The sequence below is a fragment of the Thamnophis elegans genome, chromosome Z, assembly GCF_009769535.1.
Source record: "Thamnophis elegans isolate rThaEle1 chromosome Z, rThaEle1.pri, whole genome shotgun sequence".
Classification (NCBI taxonomy): domain Eukaryota; kingdom Metazoa; phylum Chordata; class Lepidosauria; order Squamata; family Colubridae; genus Thamnophis; species Thamnophis elegans.
In genome coordinates, this window is record NC_045558.1 from 29623670 (window position 1) to 29649718 (window position 26049).

At 37.1% G+C, this 26049-nt stretch overlaps 1 protein-coding gene across 2 annotated transcripts in view; it reads right to left on the minus strand.

Annotated features, from left to right (window-relative positions):
• Window positions 1-3287: 3287 nt before the first annotated feature.
• The window catches only part of PIP4K2A (phosphatidylinositol-5-phosphate 4-kinase type 2 alpha), a 65134-nt gene continuing 42372 nt past the window's right edge, over window positions 3288-26049 (minus strand). For both annotated transcript variants that reach the window (XM_032236981.1, XM_032236982.1), the window contains exons 4-10: window positions 24699-24851; window positions 20682-20828; window positions 17367-17405; window positions 14374-14487; window positions 11156-11396; window positions 6555-6658; window positions 3288-5009 (exon numbers count right to left, since the gene is read on the minus strand). In XM_032236981.1, the coding sequence (XP_032092872.1) occupies window positions 4929-5009; window positions 6555-6658; window positions 11156-11396; window positions 14374-14487; window positions 17367-17405; window positions 20682-20828; window positions 24699-24851 (879 nt within the window). In that variant the 3' untranslated portion in view covers window positions 3288-4928. The remainder of the gene's footprint in view (window positions 5010-6554; window positions 6659-11155; window positions 11397-14373; window positions 14488-17366; window positions 17406-20681; window positions 20829-24698; window positions 24852-26049) is intronic.

Below are 26049 nucleotides of genomic sequence, written 5' to 3' on the forward strand. Positions count from 1 at the left end.
AAAATGCAATAAAATAAAAGGATCCAATATTTTCGGCTCCATTTTTGCACATTGACCTTAAGAAAATGTGCAGATCTGATTTTTGAATATTAATTTAAGAGGGAATACGAAAAGGAACTAGTAGTGGGAGCATTTGTCATTCTAGAGAACTACACAAAGGGGTGGGATTCTACTGGTTTGGACCAGTTCGGGCGAACCGGTAGCTCTGACAATGAACTGAGAGCAAACTGATTCCCCCCTGAGTTTCAGATGGGCCCACCCGCCTGCCAGTGCTATTTTCTTACCTTTATCTTCTCAGCTGATTCGCGTGGCAGAGCAGATTGTCGCGCGAATCAGCTGTGTTACTCCTCCAAAGAAACCTGGAAGTGAAGATTTCTTAAAACTGCATATGTGCATGTGCAAAGCGCACAATCACTGAACCGGTTATTAAACCAGGAGGATCCCACCAATGACTACACCTATCATTTTACTCTACACTGAAGCAAAAGCAGCATATAAGCCCATAATGTCAGGGAGCCTTATTTGAAGAGCCTAGGATTGTATAGAATAATAACATAAGTGAGAAAATACAATCTGTAATGCAGTAAAAATTAGTTACATTTATTAATAAATCTGAAAAGTCTCCCATGGTAGTAATATTTATGGTGACCCAATTACATTACATATCATCCAATTGAACCAGTAGAAATTCAGATAAGAAGAGAGGTACCATTTCATTAAGTGGTCATATATCAACTGGGACATAGCTGGTCTATAAAACAGCAACAATATCTTCCCTGTGGAAATTTGGAGTTCATTTATAAAGAATAAAATGTTTAAAGGCATGAATGTTATAAAAATAAATTGGATCCCAAGCAATAAAGGAGTTTCTAAAATAGGTATGATATTTAGGAATAATACATGTGTACACTCTATCCCTTCAAATAAATTATTAATCATTGTTCATTTTACCCTATCTCAGTGGTTCCCAATGTGGGGCCCATGCCCCACAGGGGGGGAATTTTATTTTTAATGGGGGCAATTTGAACCTTGTTTAAACCAAGTTAATGGCCTTTTAGGCTTCCTCTGTGTGAGTAGAGTTCACTTTTTGAGTAAAGTAAGCATTTTATGTAATGGGGGGGGGGATCAGGATTTTAGAGATGCTTAGATGGGGCATGGTAAAAAAAAGGTTTGGAACCATTGCCCTAACTCAAAACTTTTGCCATGTTATCTAAAACAGAAGGATGCGATTTTGAGTATCCTGTATGAATCAATTATTAAAACCTAAAACAGCACTTTATATTTTGAAACAACAAATAAAACTAAAATTGCTAAGGAAATGCATATAATATTCAGATATGTCACAGCTGACATATATTAAAATATTGAAATCAGCAGCAGTGTTAGGCAACAAAAAACAACCAATTGTAGACATTTATATAATGGGAAAAGAACAACATAGCTGGTGTGAAGCAAATGTAAAATATGCCCCTTTCTTCATGCAGTTACTGATAGTTTACATGCTTGTTGGAAAGTATCCCAAGCAATGAGATTGGGCAGCAGGATTTTCGTTGGTATTTTAAAGAAAAAAATGCTTTATGCCCAAATATACCATGAATCCTGGAGCAGCTGAATGTTGTCTACACTAGCAGATCCCAGTGATCTCCAGAGGATCAGTCAGGAATCTCTTCTAGGTGACTTTACAGATTCTAGCAAGATAATGCACTTTTACCATGTTTTCCCGAAAACACAACCTGTCCTGAAACTAAAGCCTTGCCACATATTTCGGGTGGGCAAAAATATTAACCCCTCCCAAAAATAAGTCCCCTGGACAACCCCCCTCCGGCCAGGCAGAGCACTGCTCACCAACCTAGCAATATCCCGAAGGCGCCAAGCTGCAGGAACGAGGTGGGGGCAAAGGCGCTCACATTGCTTGGTGCTTTCGGGGTACCGCTAGATCAGTCAGCGGCGCTGTGCCCAGCTGAAGAGGGGGGGTTTCCAGGCAGCTGCTCTCTTGCGAACAGGTTCCTGAAGCCTCAGGGTCGAATGGCTGTGTTGCACTGTCACAGCAGCAACACAGCAGCCATGAGATGACCATGCTCGCGAGCAGCCACCCGGCAACCCCTCTTTCCAGCCCGGCACAGCGCCACTAACTGACCTAGCAGTACCTGGAAGGCACCAAGCAACACGAGCGCCTGTTTGCCTCCCACAGCTCGGCGCCTTCGGAATGCCCCTAGGTGAGTGAATGGGGCTTTGCATGGCTGGAGAGGGGGTTGCACGAGCGGCTTCTCCACTCCCCGCTCGCACAACTTGCAGGCTCACGATGCCCTTGGCTAACTGTACAGCGCATGCAGAGCCAGGGCATCTCCACTGCTGGCGCTGCCCTCCGCTTGTTTTTTTTTTTTTTCAACTTTCAAAGCATGAAGGACGGATGCCACTCTGGAAGTATGCTCTATGGTTGTGGGCTGCAGAGCGTACAACCATAGAGCATACTTTCAGAGCAGCATCTGTCCTCCGTTGCGGCTTTTAAAGCACGGAGGTAGGATACTGCTCTGGGAGTATGTTCTATGGTTGTACGCTACCAAAGAGTGTACTTCCAGAGCGGCATCCATCCTCCATGTTTTGAAAGCCACAAAAAAACCCAAGCAGTGGGCAGTGCCAGCAGTGGAGATGCCCTGGCTCTCCAGGTACTGTAGAGTTAGCCAAGGGCATTGTGAGCCAGCGAGTCACGCGAGCGGGGAGCAGAAAAGCTGCTCGGGCAACCCCCTCTCCAGCCATGCAGAGCCCCATTCACTCACCTACGGGTATTCTGAAGGTGCCGAGTCGCGGGAGGTGGAGTGTGGCGAATAGGTGCTCGCGTTGCTTGGTGCTTGCGGTTACAGCTAGGTCCGTCAGTGGCGCTGTCTCCGGCTGCTCCCAAGCGTGGTCACCTCATGGCTGCTGTGTTGCTGCTGTGCCCGACTCTTCTGGAGCCCGGTTGCAAGGGAGCAGCCACCCGGCAACCCAAAAATAATAAGCCCTCCCTTTTAATAAGCCCAAGGCCATATTTCGTGTGTCAAAAAAATATAAGACCCTGTCGTATTTTCGGGGAAACATGGTAGCATATATATTATGTACATTAATACTAGGTTCCCCCAATTCTAATTAGCTCCTTATTTAATAAATTCTCATTGGATAGTTTGAAAGGCCTGTGTAATTTGCTTTTGCATGGCTACACAAAGACACATCTAACTTTGAAATGTCCTCAACTCTTTTCTAGACCAAATACAGTGTCAGGAGGAAGAATAGGGTTAGTTATTTTTTTAAAAAACCTATTAATTTTTGAAGCATTATTATTGGGGGGGGGGCAAGACCAGTTGTTATTTTACCAGAATATTCTAGTTAATGTTACGTGTTCCGAATTTGTAACTCTACTGTCATTATATTAATAGAGAAGGCAATCTGGCACTCCAGGAATAAAATTATAAATTGCAGGGTGTTATTTCTTCTTAAAACTTGCCTACGAATGTCTACTTAAACAAAGAATTTTAAAAGGCACATTGTTTTCGTACAGGTCATACATACAGAATATAATTTTAAGCATCTCTAATTCTGTCCTTTTCAAAACCTCCAAAAATAAAAACCAGCAGATTGTAGGGAACAGCAGAGTTTTAGGCAATCATTTAAACAATATAATTTAGAGAGACCCAGAGCTAAATTAATATAATTAAAATAGCATTTAAAATACTTCAAAACAGTCTGTCACTGTTGTAAAAAAAGATTCTATCACAAGGGTGAATAAAATATATGCTCTGATACATTACTGCATGTTACAATTCAAGAAATTACTTTATCTGTACTGCAAAGTAACTTTACATGTAAACTTCAGATTCTCTAGCAAACTCAAGAGCATCCCTGTTTTCCTTCCAATGTAAACAATAAAATATAGGGCTTAGAAAAGAATATTTTAATAAAATATTTTAAAAACAGCACATATAAGCATTTAATGTCTTCTTTTGACCTCTTACAGATGAGCAAACCTTTCTACATCTTTGTTCATGTGGGGAAAATGCCATTATTGCCCCTAACAATTAATTTTTCTAAAAAGCATATTTGAATTTCTTTATACTATACTCAGTTTCTATATGATAAACATACAATGCAAAATCTCCATGTTACAAGACAATTAAACAGTCTATATTTTTCCCACCCTGATTCTCAAAATGAGTTTTGCCCTTGGCAAATACACAGAATGATTATGGCATCAGAATTTAATAAAACAAGAGCCAAACTTCTGTGTTGCTGGAAGACTCTTTCCTGTTGCAATGGGCTTACTTAGTAATATAGGTTTAAAAAAAACTGCCAAGAGGAAAAGCTTCCAGCAAATGGGGGTTATTCTTAAGGAGTGCAAACATGCAGGGTTGTTAAGTGTAACATTCACAATAAGATCAGAGTCATAATTACCACCTATATTATCTTGCATCTTTCAGTTCAAATTTTAAACTGATCCACAGTTTACAGCTTTGATTCCAATATTGTAGGTTCCAACATGCACATAGATTTTCCTTCCCTTTCCACAATATCTTTTTCGCATTCATTCTATTTCAGCTAATATCCACAGAGAGGTGTTGTTGCAATGCACATTGAGTAGGAGCTGATCTATTTTAGTTATTATTAGTTAATTTATATCCATTTTTGCACACTCATACACACATACAGTCTCACACACACATACATGTCAGAAATAGCTAAAACTATGCTGGGCATAATCAGGCAGCTGTAAAAGCAAATATTTCACCCCAGTAAGTCATCTTTGCCAGCAGATGTAAATGGGAGGGGTGGGGTGGGGGCTGCTTTCTGCAAGAGAGAGAACGAGTTCCTTTTAAAAGAAGCTTTCTTAAAGACCCTTTACACACTTGTAGCAATTTGCTGCTTCTTCCAGACCTTATACAGTCCAAAAGAGCATTAGGTTACGTTAAGATGTTGGCAATAAAGTCCAAGAACCGTTTTGAATACTGTTCAGGATTAACTGTTGAAATCTCTGCACCAGCCTGTAAAACCAGAAGATGATGATGATGAGACACAAATTAAATGTAAAAGTTTAGGCCATCTTACATCTGTATTTCCCAATCTGGTGTTGTTCATTTATGCTCAGCTATTCCAATTCCTAGCTTAGGATAGAAGATTGTCTAAGTATACTTTCCTTTGTGCCCAAAGGCTCCACAATCTATCCAATTTTATTTTTCAGAGTCTTTTTTTTAATGAAAAACTAGCATGCATCTCAAACATATTCTTTATTTCAAAGAATGCTTTGAATGCTATTACCCTTAAGCATTCATTGAAAACAAAAATAATAAGGAATAGCAATTAGTTGATTGGTTAGGAAGAGGGAGAGGAAAGGAAGGAGGGGAGGAGGGAAGGGAAGGGAGAAGAGAGATGAAGGGAAGACGCTGAGGTAGAACCTCCTCAAATACACTTATTAAATAAAATACAGAGAAATTGAAGGAAGCATTCATTCATTCAAGATCTATTTATTCCAATCTTTTATCTTATTCTAATGTAATTGCACTTTTATGTGAATATTTATTTATTTATTTATTAAATTTCTAGGCCGCCCAATCCCGGAAGACTCCGGCGGCTTACAAAGAAAGAAAAAAGAAAAGCAAAATAAAAGAATAATTTAAAAATTCCCAACACACATACATTTCTAATCGGGGCTGGACCTTTACAATAAGATCAACAGCCCCAGGCCTGCTGGAACAGCCAGGTTTTAACAGCTTTTCTGAAGGCCATGAGGGTGGGTAACGTCCGGACCTCTGGGGGTAGCTGGTTCCACAGGGTCGGAGCAACCACAGAGAAGGCTCTCCTCTGGGGCTCCATTAGCCGACATTGTCCGGCTGACGGCATCCGAAGGAGGCCCACCCTGTGGGATTTTATCGGCCGCTGGGAGGTGTTGACTGTCATATAATAAGGCATGCCCATTTACAGTATACTGAATTTTAAAATTTTGATTTGGTACCGGATTAAAAAAGTATATTCTGGTGCCCTGAAGAAGACAGGATGAAAATAGTACCATAAACTTTGCGTGGGCTTAAATTACTTATTTACCTTTAAATAAAACCCAAACCCCCATTCTCTCCATAGGGGTCCTAGCCCTCCCTTTGAGAGAAGTTTGAGAGAAATCTTCAACATGTTTTCAAAAGTTGGGGTGATTCTTGAAGCAATGGAAATTACATTCTCTATTCTGCAAGGAAGATTCTACTTTACAGATCTTCAAACTATTCCAGAAATTATTTAGGGTTTATAATAGCCTAGTTATAGGAGTTCCATAAATAAAAGAGAAAATCCCTTCAGAAGAAAATATAATTTGATGAACATGGTTCATTCTCACGCAATAACACATTTCCAAAGTTAACTGAGCCATACTTGCATGACTGCTTTGTGGGGCAAAGTGGTAACACCTCTCACATCTGATCTCTCCTCATTGTAGACAGATATAGAGAGCCAGGGGAATGTAAGCATCTTTATTTGAAAACCCTTTAATGATCCAACCCTTGAAAATCCTTAACAGGACCCTGCAACGGAGGCCTACTCACCCCGTGTTTCACAGTTTTTGCGGCATGGGCAGCCTTCTTTTTGGCGTCATAATGAGTAAGAATGTCAATAATAGCCATGAAGTATACCTCTTTTCTAGCTGCATCTATGGGGAAGAGAGTAGGGAAGAGATGGGGAAATAAAATTAAAGGGTAGCTAGGGAGATTGTTAAATAAACAAATGTAAATTGAGATAACTGCTTCAACAAATTCACACTTTGAATTTGAACCCACATAATCAGTCTGAACAAAAGTACCTCAAGTCTGACAATAGGAAGTATTGTGATGATATGTTACAGGTTTGGGGAACGAGTTCAAATATAAAACATTTTATTAAACCTCTTAAAATCAGCTGTACCTGGCCATAAAAGGAAGGTAGAATTCAGCACTTTTTATTCTATTTATTTGATTTATACAGCCACACATCTTACATATGTGACTGTAGGTGGCTTATAAAATTAAAACTTAATCTTAAACTGCAAGAATATCCATGCAAATTCCACCAATAAATGTTTATATTGCAATGGTTTGATAGAAGACAAGATATGAGTTCCTAATATTTTAAAATCAGATAGGTCCTGATTGCAAAGTATATCAAGGTGATAAGGTACCAGAAGGAAAAACCTGAGAAACATTTGGAGGGGTTAGGTATGTTTAGTCTGAAGAAAAGACTGCAAGGATATAGGACAGCTGTCTTTATCTATCTGAAGGGCTGTCAGGTACAAGATGGAAGAATTGTTTAGAGTTGTTCCAGAAGAGAGGAAAAGAAACAGTGAATATTAATATTAGCTGGACATCTGGAGAAATTTCCTAATGCAAAGAGGTTCAACATGGAGAAGATTATTCAGGATGTAGGGAACTTCCCTTGGCTGGAGATGCTTAAACAGAAGCTGGATGGCCATCTTTACAGATGCTGCATTAGTGGATTCATATATTGGGTGGACATTATTCTAGATAACTTCAATAATCCTCCCTGCCTCCAATTTCGTATATCTAGGATGCATTTTGAATAATGTAACAGAATGAATTACTAATATCACATGTATGTTATATCCTACAGAGCTGACATAAAGAGAAATATGTGTTATGTTGATTTGAGCCAATGTTCTTCTCCAAGAATCCCCTGATGTTTTCTTGGCAAGATTTTGGAGGTGACTTTCCTTGCTTGCTTTCTAGGCTGAGAAAAAATGGTTGGCACTATGTTTTTCTGGCTATATGCCTAAAGTAGGACTAGAACTCACAATCTCCTGGTTTCTAACCTAATGCTTCATCTAATACTCCAAACTGGCTCCTAAGTTAATGCATATATAATGGTTTCATTATTTGAAATGCTAAACACTAGGGAGCCAAAATTTAAAAAAAGGCAATTCTTCTCCAAAGAGTGTTTTTTTTTGTTAGTCAGCTTCCTTTAAAAGATGGTTTGAAATCCTTTATTTTGTTTAAAAATTTATGAGGGCTTCAGTTCTGACCCATCTACTAAAGAAAATGATTGGGACTGAAAGAAGTTGGAGCACACATCTACATGTTTAAGCAGTGTCGGATACTAAGAATGTGAAGAATGGGTGTATATATGATGTACCATACTTCTGACTCCTGTCTTAATTTTCAGAACTCTTTTGCATTCTACAATTAATCTGTAATCATAATTGGAAGAAAGCTTCAACAAGGTTAAATAGATTGCTTCTGAGTAGACTTACATGTCTGTCACAAATACGTTGACAATGGAGAAAAGATTTAACAAAAAACATAAATATGCTATTTATTTTGCTTTAATATACAATACTTGGGTTAAATCTGCCAATTTTGAAATGCTATATGAACACAGACCAAGAGATCAACACAAACCCATTTACATTATCATTGTTGAGCACGATTTTTTAAAAGAACAATTTTCTAAAGAAAAGAAAATAGAAAAAAAAATGTGCTCAAAAGTGATAATAGAAATAGGTTTGTGTTAATCTGGAATATGGAACTGAGCTTCTTTTCTGCAGAAAAGACTAAAAATTTTGGGAAATATGCCAAAGCAATGACTTGCTTTTTCTTTCTATTCACCCACACCAATAGCTGTGGTTTATTTGACAATACTTAAAACAGTATTGTTTAGTAAATAAATTTTCTAAGTTTTCAAACTAAAGCATTTCTTAACTTTTCCATTTCCCTGAGCTGCAGAAAATAATTCTATTTGCCATCAAGTATGGATGTTTATGATGGAATAAATAAATCACATTATTATGGCCATGAGCTGTAGATTTTATGTCCTTGTATTTTATTTTAATTTTATTGTGTTTTATTGTTTTATTATATTTATTATTTTATTGACTTGTCTTCAGATTTGATTTGGCATTTTTGTCCATCTATTGAGTCCTACCCTTGGATAGGCAGATGTGGATATTTGATGGTATTGTTGCAGAATGTAAGCTATTCTGTATAAAGCTGCCTTTTGTAATTAATTGATGATGAATTTGTCAATGCTGATGGTGTTCAAATGGTGCACTAGATCAGCAGTCCTCATCTTTTTTGATACCAGGGTCTGGTTTTGTAGAAGACAATTTTTCCACAGACCAGTGAGGATGGTTTTGATTTTCCTCACTCACCCTCTGCTCACTTCCATCGGTGGCCAGTTTCTGATAGGCCACAAACCGATACCAGTCAGTAGTCCAAGGATTGGGAACTCTCATTCTTAGAAATTGAACCTAAGGTTCCAATTACTATTGATGCTATCTTTACTTTCTTTTGCCCCAGTGATTCTACTCTATTTGTAGATCTTTGCGTTTTTGATTTTCTCATGTTGCTTATATCTTTACAATTTATATTGTTTTATTTATTTCCTAATATGATTTGATTGCTTATTAGTAACCTATGACTATCACTAAGTGTGGTATCTTATGATTCTTGATTAATGTATTCTATTTTATTTTTTTATGTACACTGAGAGCATATGCACCAAAGACAAATTCCTTGTGTGTCCAATCACACTTGGCCAATAAATAATTCTATTCTATTCTATTCTATTCTATTCTATTCTGTTTTTTTCCTCTTCCCTTCTGCTTCATCCAGGTACCGTTTCATCCATGATTCAATTTTTTTTCTTTCTTATTGATAATTGTTAAGTCTGGGATATTATGTGCCAGATTCCTGTTTGTTTGAATTATAAAGTTCCAGAGCACTTTAGCTGCATTATTATTATTATTATTATTATTATTATTATTATTATTATTATCATCATCATCATCATCATCATCATCTACTTTATTCATTAAATATGAAACAGTCAACGGAACATTCAAAAATGCATCACAAATACCACTGACTGGTGCTAATGGTTGATACGGGTTGCTGCCAGCATCCTAGATATCAACCAAGTACCTTCTTAAAATATACGATGTTCCGAGTAGCAGAGTTTTTTGCAATTCCATTGCAGGGAGCTTCAATTTGTTATTGTTGTTGTTATGATGATGATGATGTGGTTAATTTTTGGTGAGATTCACAGCCTTTAGGGCTGGTTGCTAGCTCAACAGCTCGAGTCCAAACCAAGGACCTAGGAACTGTTAAGGTAACATCGGAGGATATAAGTTGTTCCAACTATGGTGGTTTTTTGTAGAGTCAGAATGTTCAAGTCAGGTAAATTTAGAATTTTCAAATAGCAAGGTAGCCCTTTAGGTACTGCTCCAAGGGCTCCAATTACAATTGGGACAACACATGATTTCTTTTTCCAAAGTTGCTCAACCTCAATTTGCAAGTCCCAGTATTTTGTGATTTTTTTTCTTGCTGTTTATCTTCAATTCGTGCATCACCAGGTATTGCAATGTCAATGAACCATACTTTTTTCTTTTCAATTATTGTTATGTCAGGTGTGTTGTGGGCCAAGTGCCTGTCAGTCTGGATTCTGAAGTTCCACAAGATCTTGACTTTCTCAATCTCTAAAACCTTCTCAACCTGATGGTCCCAGTGGTTTTTGCTGTACTCAGATCCAAACTTTTGGCACAAGTTCCAGTGAATAAACTTAGCAATGTGGTCATGGCATTGTAGGTAGTCAGTTTGAGAAATTTTGCTACACCTACTGATCAAGTTGTTGTTGTTGTTGTTGTTATTATTATTATTATTATATGGTTAATCTTTGGTGAGATTCACAGCCTTTGGGGCTGGTTGGTAGCTCAACAGCTCGAGTCCTATCCAAGGACCTAGGAACTGTTAAGGTAACGTTGGAGGATATAAGCTGTTCCAAGTAGGGTAGTTTCTTGTAGAATCAGAATGTTCAAGTCTGATAAATTTTTATTTTTATTTATTTATTTATTTTTATTTTTATTACTATTATACATTTTATTGTACTTTAATGTATTCGGTTCCCACTTGGAGATACACTGTGTGATAAGAATATGTACTTGAAATATGTAAATACAAAGCTAAATTGCTGTATTCTAAGCTGCAGACTTCCCATAATGTTATATACTGTTAACTTAGTTTCAACTTAGTTAACTTAGCGTTTACTAGGGTGAATAAAAAACTCCATAAAGCATATTTTTGATCATTTTTTTTAAAATGCAGAGATTCTACAGGAATCCTAATGCCCTTCACGTCTAAGAATTTATAGCAAAGCCACTTACTTTCATGGCATTTTATACCATAAACATCAATGGTTGGATCAAATTCTCCTGGGGCTAAAGGCTGCAAACTGTTCAGTGTATTTCCTGGGCTATCTGGAGGTGTTCCAACTGGGTGAGTCCCATCACTTTCTCCTTCCTCTTCCTCATTCTCTTCACATTCTACTTCCTCTTGCTCAGCTCGTTCAACATCATGAATTCCAACCAGCAAGCTGTAATCCATGAGTTTTAATTGAGCAAGGAACTATACAGCAATAACAGGAAAAAAAAGGAATCCATTATCAATCAGAAAATGATACCTTTACTACACTAAATGTTAGTTTGTATTAGCATAGATTTGTTCAAGTGAAAATAAAAAGTGGGGTTTAATGAAAGATGCAAAAAGTATTTCAAGAATGTAACAGGTAAAGTTAAAGCAGTTAAATAGGATGTCTGCCCAAACCTGTAGGATTTCTGTTCCCACAGTCTATATTTGGCAATGTTGAAGTCTCCATAGGTTGTCCTCAAGATTATGTCCATAATGGACCTGCCCATTACGGTTGCATGTCGCAATGATTGTTAGATGAAATATCTAATGACACCCCCCACCTCTGTTTTCTCTAATGAACGTTAAATGAATGCCTGGGCTGTTAAGTAAAAAATCGGGTGCCTCAGGGGTGCAACAGGTGGAAGCCTAGTACAGACACAGGTCCACATGCCCTGGCCCTCTCAAGGCCTCCTTTACCCCATGCCCTGTGCTCTACTCCCAATCCTTGGGTTTCCACAGGCCTTTTCACACTCCCACCAGGTTCAGGTGGGCCTTAGGCCTAATTTCTACCTGACCAGGACAAACACCCTCCTCCTCACTTATCCTTTGAAGAGCTTGGAGGCCTTCCAGAATATTGGAATGGATTGCTTCCTTTATGTGACCATAAGGTAAGTTATGGTAGTGGCCACCATTTTGTCCTAGCTACAAAATGGCAACCATGTCCGGATCATTGCCATGCAGTCTGGAAACGAACTGTTTGATTTTGTTTTCTTAATCAGATCTGCACAGTGCTGCAGAAGCTTTCTGTAGCATTCAGAAGCTTCTGTACAGATTTAGTTAAGGCAACAAATTGAAGCAGTTTGTCTGGGGGATGCCATTTTGTCACTGCCAACAAGCTGGTAGGACAAAATGGCAGCTGCCTTTGAGTCACCTCTGCACAGCCCAGGGACATGTGGCCAGCCCTCTTTCCCCACATGAGGTCCAGAGAGCTCCAAAAGATAAATGTGATGGGTGAAAGACATGTGAGGAACAGGCCCAAGCACTGTGGAGTTATGGCAGGGTGGGATGGGGGACAGAGACAGAGGGCACTGTAGCATCCCTGTGGTCAGTTTTAATGGAGAATGGCCACAGGAGCATTGCAACCTTTGTAACTTTGAAATAGAAATTATGTAATTTGTGGAAGTGTCTTGTAACTGAACATTTGTTAAGTGACCTGTCGCATCTCAAGAACTGCTGGAATACCAAGGCCCCATGTTTCAGTTCATTTTGGTAGCAGGTCAAGTTAGGTAAATTGGATATGTGACAGACACAATTCTTTGCTACAACCCTAATCTGATTTTGATTCCTTCCCCTCCATATCAGCTACCTGTTAAAAGTACCAGCCACAGAAGGTCACATGAAAAAATATCAGGCTTACTTGGGCCCTGAAAGTCAATCCTGAAAGAAAAACTGGAACAGTATCATATTTACTTCCTCCCCAGATTTCTAAGAGAAATGTTGATATACAAGCTATCTATATACATTAAGGAAATGAAAGCATATTGATTAGTCAGAGCACATTAGAATGTAAACTGAAAACTAAATGAATAATCAGACAGCTCCAGAAAATGCATCTCCTTCCATAAAAAGAACCAACACTATAGTTTTGAGATTTATTGCTCAACTCAGACTTCACATAATTCCCAGCTTTCATCACAAATTGGCAAGGCATTATAGTAACTGAAGTCTAACACATCAGGACCAAACCAGACTGAGGAAAATCACTAAAAAATAAAATATATAGTCAGTATGAAAAATAAAATGCATTTAAACTGAAATATAATTGATGGAAAAGCACAATCTTTTGCAGCAGTGAAGTTACTGATCTATTTAATTCTCAGCAAACAATTTTGTTTAAAAAATATGGTGAATATAAAATAAATTATATGAAGCATTTCTAACCTTTCTTTATCAACTTGAAAATCTAAACTTACAGTAATTGCTTACATACAAATATAATATTTCTATAGGGATTTTAAGGAATAGCAATAGCACTTAGATATATATACAACTTCACAGTGTTTTATAACCCTCTCTAAGTGGTTTACAGAGTTAGCACATTGCCTCCAACAATCTGGGTCCTCATTTTACCCACCTCGGAAGGATGGAAGGCTGAGTCAACCTTGAGCTGCTCAGAATCGAACTCCTGAAGTGAACAGTGAGTTAGTTTGCATTACTGCATTCTAACCACTGTGCCACCACAGCTCTTGAATGCTTGAATGCACTAATCACCAGAAGACTAATCATATGGCTGATCATTTAAGAACCCACTAGATTTAAACAGTGGAAAGACAATTTGATCCATATTTCACAGGCACATCACCAAATATTCAAAGTGCAAATTAACAATTCAAAGTAAAATACCAGGAATATTCAGGCATTTAAGAAAAGAAGAGGCAGAATTATTATTTCATAGTGATAACATCTTAGAGCGTTACATCTTTTCATAAGGGAGGAATAATTTTATATTTCAGGGAATAAAACGGAATTTAAAATGGTCAATCTCCGTTTGAGATCTGAAGCTTTTGACCAAAGGCAGGGCTTTACTATTTATTACCAGCTTGTTTTAAACCAATATGGTGAATCCCAGACAGTGCAGACAGCAAAGATTCTTTAGCTTCATTCCTGTTGTTCATGAATGATGTGCCAGTTTTTGGGTATCAATTCTGCCATCTCTGATTCGTTGCATAGTTTTAATATTCATGAAAGCTGGCTGCCTTTTTTCTTGTTTCATTAACCCACAATGTTGTGGCTGCTTTTAAAGAACACCAGAGAGAGGTGATGCCCGCAAAGCAGATGCAAAGCAATTTTTCAAGGAATACACATATATTGAATGTATCTTTACTGGAGCATATTGAAATATTTAAGTTAACAGCCATATCAGGAGGTACAACTGTATAAGTGTTTCTGGCAAGGACAGTGCCTTTATTCTTACCTCAACATCCTTTTTAAGCTTTTCAAGGAACATCTTTTTGTTGGCTTCATTAATGTAAATTTTTTGACCATCATTAATGAAGTCATTGTCTTTAAATGTTGGCAGTTCTTTGGCCTAAGGCAGACAAACAAGCAAAAGTCATTTCAAAACAATGAAGGCAACAGAATAATGAAATGTCAATTGTCTCAGCAGAACATAACTAATCATGAACAGACATCAAAATGCAAAGTAACAGCCACCAGAGGGCATTATAGAGCTACAGCACCAGAATTTATTGTGCCTTTTCAAACATAAGATTAAAAACAAATACATTAGCATCTTATTTTTTGCTTTCATTAACACATCCCCTGTGTTTTCGTTTGCTTACATTACTAAGGTACAAAACATTCTGATCTATAAATCAATGATACATTTCTTCATTAATTAAAAAACAATTGACAGTTTAAACATCAAATCCTGTTTTGCATGGCAGGAACTAGCAAAAGAATGTTCCAAATACATCACTCATAAAATATTCTGCAAGTAACAAACCAGGCAATCCTGTTCAGATGCTCTGCTAAAATGGGTGCAATCAGAAGTTCAGATATGAGGCTTAGGTTCTCCCCAATTAACCATGATAAGAAGATGCAACAAAGATTAATGAAAGATTCAAAGTAAGGCGTTCTTAAACTAATTTTATGCATTGCTTAGGGATCATAAAATATTGTGACTCCTAAATTGGACAACATTATTTATTTAATAATTATTCATAAAATAATTGTATTATTTTCTTGAACAAAAGCACTGTGGGCAAAGATTAAAAACAAGAGTGATGTAATTATGAATAAAAATGTTAAGGGAATATTGTGAATATCTTTTGATAAATGACCCTAAAAATATTTGTTTCTGAATTATTTACAACAATTTATCAAAAGATGGCCACAATGCTAAATCCAACCTGACCAAACTACTGATTATGAAGAATATGTGACTAGCAAAAAGCTATTGTCATCAAAACTTTAATCTGAATTTTTACCCTAAGAAAAGACTTCATGCCCTAACTTCTTGTTCTATGATTGCATTAAACATATTTTAATAAATATAAGGTAAAGGTTCCCCTCGCACGTATGTGCTAGTCGTTCCCTACTCCATTTCGAAACTGAAGAGCCAGCGCTGTCTGAAGGCCTCTCTGTGGTCATGTGGCAGGCATGACTAAACCCCAAAGGCGCAACAGAATGCTGTTAGCTATCCACCATAGGTGGATCCTATTTTTTCTACTAGCATTTTTACATGCGTTCGAACTGTTAGATTGGCAGAAGCTAGGACAAATAACGGCACTCCATTATGCAGCGCTTGGGATTTGAATTGCCAAACTGCCAACCTTTTTGATCAACAAGTTCAGCGTCTTGGCCACTGAGGCATCCCATCCCATTTTAATATATACTAGTGTATGTTTCATGCAATACAAGAAGCAAAGCATAGGGAAGAAGCTGTGGAAATATATCCTTTAAGTAAGAGCTAATATTTGGTGCAACAGAAAAGATAAGGGACCCCAGACACAGCTGAAAATGTTAGAACACAAGTACCTTACTAGCAAGACATTCAATCATCAACCATAAATAACTGTACACTATAACTACAGTCATCTATGTCACATTATAGAACTCTAGGAGAGACAGAGAACCACAAAATGCTCCAGATTACTCATGCGTAATCTATATACACCACTAAAAATTAAGCAAAATCAAAGCATTGGCTGTCAGAATCTGATGATTGTGGAAGCCTATCACTCTTCTCTAAGCCAAGAAGTCGGTTATGTTTAAATATCTGTTTTTATAAAATTAATATTATCACTGTCAAATTGTCACAATGTAAAGAAAACACCAATTTTGTTCAGAAGTAACTCAGTACTGATTTCCCACAATCATTTGAACAATATTTAGGACAGCCTCACGATAGGAAATTGGTTTTGGGTTTCTATTTTAACAAGCAGGCGATTACTTTTGGATTCAGTTTAACTGGTTCTTCCACAATAATCAACTCAGCCTTCTCCAATGTGGTATAGTATTGGAACCACAATCCAGTTTATATTAGATGAGAATTTAAAAAATTGTGATCTGGAGGTATTAGATTGGAGACGACTATTCTAGGTCAATATATATGAAGAATTCAAAAGATTTAGACAAGGGATGGCTAATCTTTTCCGGACCGAGTGCCCAAAGCGTGTACATGGACGTGCAAATACGTGTGTGCCCAAACCACCAAAATGCAATGCGTGCGTGCCCCAGTGCATTCTCTCCCCACATGTGCTCGGCATGGCCCCTGCACATGCCCTGCCCCCCCCACACGGCCCCTTGGTACACAATCTGCCTTCTGGACATGCGCAGCAGAGACCCAATGAACAGTTGGCCAGCGGGAGGCGCACGCGCATGCAGGGCACAGCTGAACTGGGGCAACAGCTGGTCCCAGAGGGCACTGCGTGCTACCTATGGCACAGGTGCCATAGATTCGCCATCATAAATTTAGACCCTTGACAAGCGTTACTGTAAAAACAAGATCCCTCCATATTAAATTGAAATGTGCTTTTTTTTTAATCTACAGCTTCTGAATTCTAGTACTTTTGCCAAAACAACTGAAGTGTTTCAGATCTATAGATATTATAAATAAATTTGTCCCATTCTCAACATTATGATGACTGTTTTCATTGACAGTAGTTGGAATAATTTATTTATATTAATTTTTCAGCAGGTTTCTAGTAAGACTTAGAAAAAAAAGTTATAGTCTCATGAAATACATAAGATTTGATTAGAGTAAAGTCATACTGGATGAAGCCTGTCACCAAGAAGAAGTGAAGCCTCATATGGGTTTGTTTAATTTGTCTTATGCCGGTTAAGTAGGTGTAGAATTACATCTAAGAAAGTTGCCAAGAATAATACTCCACAACTAACATAAATTTTCCCTTTCTTACAAGTTGAAGGCAGATGACTAAGTATATAAATATAACTTTGCCACACCTTTTCTTTGTCACTAGCTTCTCTTGCTACTGTTGAGCCCTGGAAGAAAAACACAGCACATTTTGTCACTAGAACAATATTGAATAACACACTTATAGAAATGTTTTCACCATCAATTTATTTTAGTCCCTCAAACTTATTGTATTGTATTATGAACAAATATAAAATTCAAACATACTGTATTAAAGTATAATAAGAAAATAAATTTCTTTTCATGGAATTTAGATTTTCCTGGTCCTATCTTCTTCCACTAATGCATCTTCTTCTACTACATCTGGAATCTAGCATGTCAGCCATAACCATTCTTCAACAGAGGAAGTGTCCCCCGGTTAGCAATACTCTGGTAAAAGTCACACATAATTATTATAAACTATTATAAGTATTAGCCTGTTTCTATAGAAATCTTTTAAACTTCAGCCTGTTCAAACATGAGAATTTTAGTGGTTTTCCTTAAATCTCTGGAAGGAATTTAAAATACTGGTATTAATAAAACGGTTGTCACCTTGTTTTATAATCTGCACATATGTGTCCATTGTGTAAGCGTGTATCTACGCCCGCCCCCCCAACTATCCCACTTCCTGGATAAATCACTTGTAATTCACTTGCAAGATGATATATAGTATATATATATATGGTATAGTGCGTTTTTTTAAAAAAAACATACATTTTATTATAAAATGAATCCAAAATATTAAGAGATCAATTAACCAGTCAAATATGTGTCGAATATTTTAAAATATTGATATGATTAGAGGATAGTGAAATTTAATATTTTATGCTAATTCAAAATAAAGAATTATAGGTGTGAAAATTAAAATAGTAACACATCTACCAAAAGTTATGTTATTATATTTTACTCTTATACCAGCTAACAAAAGCAGACGTAGTGTGTGTGTGTGTGGGGGGGGCACCTAGCTCTCTTTTAATATTATCACAAGTAGCATCACAATAAAATGTTCAAAAGGTGAACTGCCATTTTCCTGCTAGTATTTTTGGAGCACAGGTAGTCCTTAGTTAACAATAGCAATTGGAACAAGAACTTCCGCTGCTAACCAATGCTTTCATAAAGGGTGATGTCAAGCCCTTCCAAAGGACTTTAAGGCCCCTGTGAGTTGGAGACTGGCATATGCTATCTTGGGAAGAATGCCTAGTACACCCAGCCATTGTCTGCTGGTCGTGCCTTGTCAGCAGTGGGAGGAAGATGGTGAAACCATGTGGGTACGACAGAGGCTTTGTATTATGGCTAGCCAAGGCTTAATCCCATGGGGATCGAGAGAAAACACTCCTCAGTGATGGTGGCAGTGCCAGGGCTGAAGTGAGAGCCCAGGGGTGGCGGCTGTCAGCTCAAATAGCTAAAGGCCTGGGTCTTTATTTTAGTCCCACTACTGCCAGAACAGCCAAAAGGACAGAGATGGAAGGGAGATTGGCAGGTGGGATGAATTGAACTGCTCCAGTAATCATAAGTGCAGACTAATTACCAAGCACCTGACTTTTGACTATGTGATTGCAGGGTCTCTGCAATAGATGTAACTTTGAAGAGTGGACCTAAATATCATTTGTTCAATGCAGCCATAACTTCAAAGAGTTTCTGAATGAAAGTCATTAATCAAGGAACAACTATGGTCAAATAATCAAGAGCATGAGGGTACGCAGAAAAGATACAGGTAAGGAAGGAAGAATGTGTGGGCACTGAGGTTGGGGAAAGTGAGCAATGGTGTGAAAGTGGTTGGGGAAAGTGAGCAATGGTGTGAAAGTGGTTGGGGGAGGTGAGCAATGGTGTGAAAGTGGTTGGTGTGGCATGAGTGGAAAAGGGCTGGAAAAGGGTGTGTGGGTGGGGGACACTTACCCCTTCCCTGCTGGCTTCCCCACTGACATTCTAGGTAAGTAATAGGGAGAGATACAAATGTAAGGGCAAACCAGTTGCCGAGCACCCAGATAGCAATCAGGATCACAGGAGTGCTGGGACAGCTGGAACTCTTGAGGACTGATCGTAACCAACATTTGTTCAGTGCCATTGTAACTTTGAATGGTCACTGAATAAACTGTTGTAGGGTAAGGACTACCTGTGAATCCTAGTTTTCCTCTGGGAACTTTTACTAGTAAATTCTAGGCCACCTCTAATGAAATGGCTTTGATTTCCACTTGAATAATATTTATAGGTCCAGGAGCTAAAATATTTGTTTCTTAAGACTGTTACTCATTCATGGTTGATGGAGGGACAGAGATTTTACTTAAATAAGAAAATGGCACACTTTCACATCCAAGGATGTGAAATAAACTTGATAGCGACTTTTTGAACACCCAGGTAAATTGTTAATTATTATATTTTTAAAATAATGTTGATAAATAAAACATTAATAATTTACATTCTACAACTGAGCTATCACATTCTATAGTCTGCAATAATACCAGTCTCTCTTAGCAAATCTGAGAATCTTTTTAAAAAATTATATGGAAAAGCACTATTTTTTCCTCTGCTAATATAGCATGTATCAACTGCTTAAAATAAAGTACTGTGAAGCCTAGTTGACAGAAGACAATCAATCTCATGTGTAAGGATTTTTGTCTTAGCCATCTCACTTCCTAACCCCAAGCCTAAGGAAATGAAGCAGGATATGGTAAACTAATTTAAACCAATCAAACTTCAAACAACAACTGCATAATCACCTCTTTATCCACTCAGAGGAAGTAAGATCAATGAGACTTACTTCCAGGTAAATGGATGTAGGACTGCCATTGAAAATATATTTGATAGAGATGACAAAAATAGAAATGGCTTAGTATGGCTTTTTAGTAATTTGCTAAAATAGTTTTAATATTAAATGATGCAGGGTACTGCTTTAATCTATTGCAGTACTTCTATTCATTAGGGAAAAACATATCTGTGTGCAGAACACAGCTGCCTACAAAATGCATTAAGGATAAAATAGCCTCTTCAGCTATTTTTTTTAACCTTTCAAATGGCTTTGATTGAAAGCATTAGCACTTAGCTACTTTAGCTAGCAATTCTCTGCCTAGTCACTTTACAACACACATTATGTTATTTTCATAAAAGGTTTTGTTGGATAAGCTGCAAATGTTATTTAATAAACACATCTCAAAAGGATAATTTGTTGAAATGTTTTAATGCAGTGTAATTACAAGTTTTTAAGTATTTAATAGATTCCTTCCTTCCTTTTCCTTCCTTCCTTCCTTCCTTCCTTCCTTCCTTCCTTCCTTCCTTCCTTCCTTCCTTCCTTCCTTCCTTCCTTCCTTCCTTCCTTGCAGGATTATTAACAGAATTACTGTAATGTCCATAGGAAAAAAAGTGCTTACCTTTAAATCATATTTTCTATAAACAGATAAACGATGGCTGAATACGTTTCTTGTAACAATCATGTACACTTCAATTCCATCAACAGTAAGCCGGTACATGCCCAAAAATTGTGGAAGTAGTGTGTTTCCATGACATTCCACTATAAACTACAATGGCAATATTTAAAACAATATTAGATGTTATTACATATTTTTCTTATATAGATATCTAAAGTGATATCAAACCAGACAAGTAAATTACTATGAAAAATTGCAGTATCAAGAAATAGTTAAAATAAACGTTTTTGAAGTATCTAGATCCTTTAATTACTGATGGCATTTGCATGATGAAGATTGCACAGAATTAAACATTCAATAAGGCTGTGATAGGTGAACATGCAAAATTTTCAACTTTATTTGAATGTGTTTGATTTCCATAAACATTTGGAATAACCATAACCTATCAATTCTCTTTTCTACTAGTTCTCACCCCAAATCTGTACCTCATGATTAAAGAGTTCACTTGAAGCAGATAGAAACTATGTACTTTCATTTCTAGGTTTTCAGCATTCTCTCACAAAAAAAGAAGTCCTCCTTCGAGCCTGCCTCTTGCAGATATATGAGAGCTCTATACATACATACATACATACATACACACACACACACACACATACTATAGTGTGTGTGTACAGATAATGAACAAACACACACACACACACCTACACACACGTGTGTGTGTGTGTGTGTGTGTGTATATATATATGTATATGTATGTATATGTATATGTATATATATATATATATGTATATGTATGTATATGTATATGTATGTATATGTCTATATATATATATATATATATATATATATATATATATATATATATATATATATATATATATATATATATATATATATATATAGTGTCACAACCCCTGGTATGCCCAAATATATATATCCCCCTGGTGTATGTATATATGTATGTATGTATGTATGTATGTATGGATGGATGGATATGGATATTTATGTATGTATGGATATGTGTATATGTGTATACATACATACATACATACATACATACATACACATACATACATACATACATACATACATATATATATATCAGAGGTGGGTTGCTCCTGGTTCGGCCTGGATCGGGCGAACTGGTAGTGTTGGTGGCAGGAGGTTAACATTTTGGTCACTTCAATAAATTCCAATTTAATTGTGCATAGAGTGTCCAGCATATATTTTTGTCAAAAGACACACATTTTTTATTTGGATTTGAAATTTTAAGTATATTCTAAAATTTTGCAAGTTCATACAGAATGAATAAAAATCAAATTATATAAAACTGAAAGGCATATCTGAATTTTTATTCCCATAGTATAAAATCCTGACCTATAATGCTTCATGTGATAATAACACTTAAAAAATAGAACTGGTTCAGATTCTGTCAGTTTTAAAAGAGAATTCTACAGCAAGGCCCTGGAACAGTTCTTTCACATTCATATTAATCACTGGTACAGTTTGATTAGACCATTTTCTAATTATCTTTGGGAAAACCTTTTTACAAAACTTTTAGACTATCAACTATGAAGATGTTTAAAGGTGCTATTATTCAGAAGTTGTAGAAATCTGAATTATTTTGGTTCTGTCATAGGATAAATTAAAATAAATATGCAATTTCATTATCTGGACTAGGGGTGTCAAACTCGATTTCATCAGGGGGCCAGATAGGCATGGCCAGGGCAGGCGTGGCCAGCCCGACATCACTCATGTCAGGGACACCTGTGGCTGCTTCGGAGGAGCTGAGGGGGTTCCTCCTGCAGTCCTCTGCCAATGAAAACAGAACTTTGGAGGGGCATACATGCCCCCCTGAGCTCCTTTTTCACTGGCAGAGGCACCGCGAGCCAGTCCTTTGCTGTTTCCAGGGCAGCCCCAGCGGGCCAGATCTAAGCACCCCACGGGTGGCTTGGATCCGGCCCACAGGCCTTGAATTTAACACCCCTGATCTAGACCAGGGGTCCCCAACCCCCGGGCCACTGCAGAGTGAGGTTTATTCTAAACCAGGCTGCAAGAGAAATGGATAAGGGCGCAGGCGTGAAGCTCCAATTGCACGAACGGAAGGCATTTCCGCAAATGGAGCTTCATGCACAAGCACAAGTGCCCTGTTCGTGCAAATGGAGCTTTGCGCATGAGTGCAAATATCCTCTGCTCATGTGTAAATCTCCATTTGGGCATTTGGAAGGTGCATGCATGCCACTCACAAATGAAGCTATGGGTGCTCCTGCCACTCACACACTACTTGCACCAGGCTGGGCTGCCAAACTGAAAAGGTTGGGACCGCTGATCTAGACAGTGGTGGCCATGCCTTTTGTTATCTGAGATGGCATCAGACTTATGATGTGCAAAATTGGGTGTTTTAGGAAAATCCAAGCCTGACATGATACAAAGAGGAAATATTTTTTTAATTACTTTTTTCATCCTTAATTAGAAACATATATCCTTCACAATCATGGCTAATGTAGCTCTTCTGCATTATTTCTTTTTGATATGCATATAGATAGCCGCTGACATACAACTGGTCACTTAAAACCATTTGAATTTGCCATAGCCTTAAAAAAAGCATTTTCACTGGCAAAGGCATTGTGGGCCAGTCCTTTGCTGTTTCCTTGGCAGCCCTGTAGGTCAGATCTAAGCACCCTGAGGGCTGGTCGTGGCCTGCACGCCTTGAGTTTGACACCCCTGAAATACAGTGTCAGCTGATGTTCATTGTATCTTCTCCTAAACCTAATCCCATTTGCAAGGTTTGGAATCCACCTCACATCCTCACCCCAGCCTGCCCAAAGTCAATATGTGAAGATTTTATACAATACAATACAATACAATACAATACAATACAATACAATACAATACAATACAATAGCAGAGTTGGAAGGGACCTTGGAAATCTTCTAGTCCAATCCCCTGCCTAGGCAGGAAACCCTATACCATTTCAGACAAATGGCTATCCAACTTCTTCTTAAAGACTTCCAGTGTTGAGGCATTCACAACTTCTGGAGGCAAGCTGTTCCACTGATTAATTGTTCTGTCAGGGAATTTCTCCTCAGTTCTAATTTACTTCTCTCCTTGATTAGTTTCCACCCATTGCTTCTTGTTCTGCCCTCAGGTGCTTTGGGGAATAGTTGGACTCCCTCTTCTTTGTGGCACCCCCTGAGATATTGGAACACTGCTATTATGTCTCCCCTAGTCTTTCTTTTCATTAAACTAGACACACCCAGTTCCTGCAACCGTTCTTCATATGTTTTAGCCTCCAGTCCCCTAATCATCTTTGTTGCTCTTCTCTACACTCTTTCTAGAGTCTCCACATCTTTTCTACAACATGGCGACAAAAACTGAATGCAGTATTCCAAATGTGGCCTTACCAATAAAGTGGTATTAACACTTCACGTGATCTTGATTTTATCCCTCTGTTTATGTAGCCTAGAACTGTGTTGGCTTTTTTGGCAGCTGCTGTACACTGCTGGCTCATATTTAAATGGTTGCCCACTAGAATTCCAAGATCCCTCTCACAGTTACTACTATTGAGCATTTTATTCTTGGGTCTGATCAGATAATTGTCAAGGTATTTTTTTCTTCCTTCCAAACCTTTCATCATTGTTCTAATAACAGAAGATTTTGTATAGATTTTGATTTCATGTGGTAATTTTGACAAATGCTTGCTAAGAAACACTCATTATATATTTTCAACTACTATAAAAGAAGCCAACATAAGTAAATAAATGCATAACAATTATAATTGTTACACAGCATAGATTCATTTTAAATACAGAATAAGATTTAAAATTTAACAAAACTTCTAGAGATTTCTTAAAGGGTTTTTTTTAAAAAAAACCATGGGTGTTACAATATACAATAAATGCAAATTCAAGAAAAATAAATTGGCATCTAAGTTGTAATGCCCATTTCTTAAGGCATTATACAAAAATTTAATCAATGAAATGTAATTACAACTCATTCTCAAAGCAAATAATGAATTACCTGGTGGTATTTCTTCAATATATTGTGCATTTCTGCTACATCTTCACTTGTTATAGTTTTGATGACATATCTTTTGTCATAAGAGCTGTGGAATCGGGCACCACTCCGAGCTGCAGAATCATTAGCAAGTGGACAACTTCTTGTAAGAGAATTCTGTCATATTAATTAAAGATGGGATTAGAATTAGACATTAATGTAATTAATAAAATGTCTAACTGGACTTGGCTATACTCAAACATTACTTGGATTATATCAGAAAGAACTTGCAAAAAGATCAATTGAAAATCAATTAAATTGTGCTATTTGTAAATAGATTTCTAAAGAAGATTTCTAAACAAAACAGGGTAATAAAACAATGCAAAAACCAGAAATAAAACATTTCATTAACTGTAACTTGAGGGTATACTGCAGCTGAGAAAGAATTTTTTCAGTACAAAAGTGCTTAGAAAAGGTAGGAAAATTTCTGAAAGCCTAAGGTTCCCAATATCTGTCTCATATTTAGATAATTCTGCAGGTTCATTTTGATATTTTGAAGTGGAATATCTTGGAGCCAATCTACTTTGACCATGTAATAAAGGATTGCACACTGAAACAAATGATTCAAGAGTGAATATATTGGTGAGTATAATGTGCTCAAAATATACCATTCATTTTAGTACAAATTTAATTTAAATTGACTGTGCTTTGTCTTGATCTTCATGCTTAACAGTTAGGAGAAGTGAAGCAGTTTGTATTTGTAATTGGAACTAAAATCAAACTTTATTTTCTGAATTGTTATTTAATTTAACACCATATATACAATTTAATACAAAGAATTAATACCTATGTGATAAAAAAGAGAAATACAAATGAAACATGCTAGCTTGCCAATCATCCTATAAACTGCTAACAATAATCAGAAGCCTATCCCTATTGCCATATCAATCTTTTTGAACATTAAGATAATATTCTAGTTTCCAATTCACTTTCAACAGCAGAGGCAAAATAACTTTGCTTTGGGGTTTTTTTGTTAAAGCCATTTAATTCCTAATTTAGAATTCCTTGGAGTTCTAAAAGCATTAAGCAATGTCTTATACAACCTCTGGGCTCTAAGTCCTGATATTTTTGTGTTTTAACTTTTGGATTTTAATGCAGCTTTAAAAAAAACACATTGTACTCCAATTTTTATACAAACTAATCTGGACTTTTAAAATGTTATTATTCTACACTTCATGTATCTACAACATTTTTATGTAAAATAACTTACCAAAGCTCACTACAGCTTTTCTTGATCTATACTAGAATTGAAGAGGATGAACAGATTGGTGGCACCACTCTTTTAAAGCAGAGATGGAGCGCTTATCCAATTCCG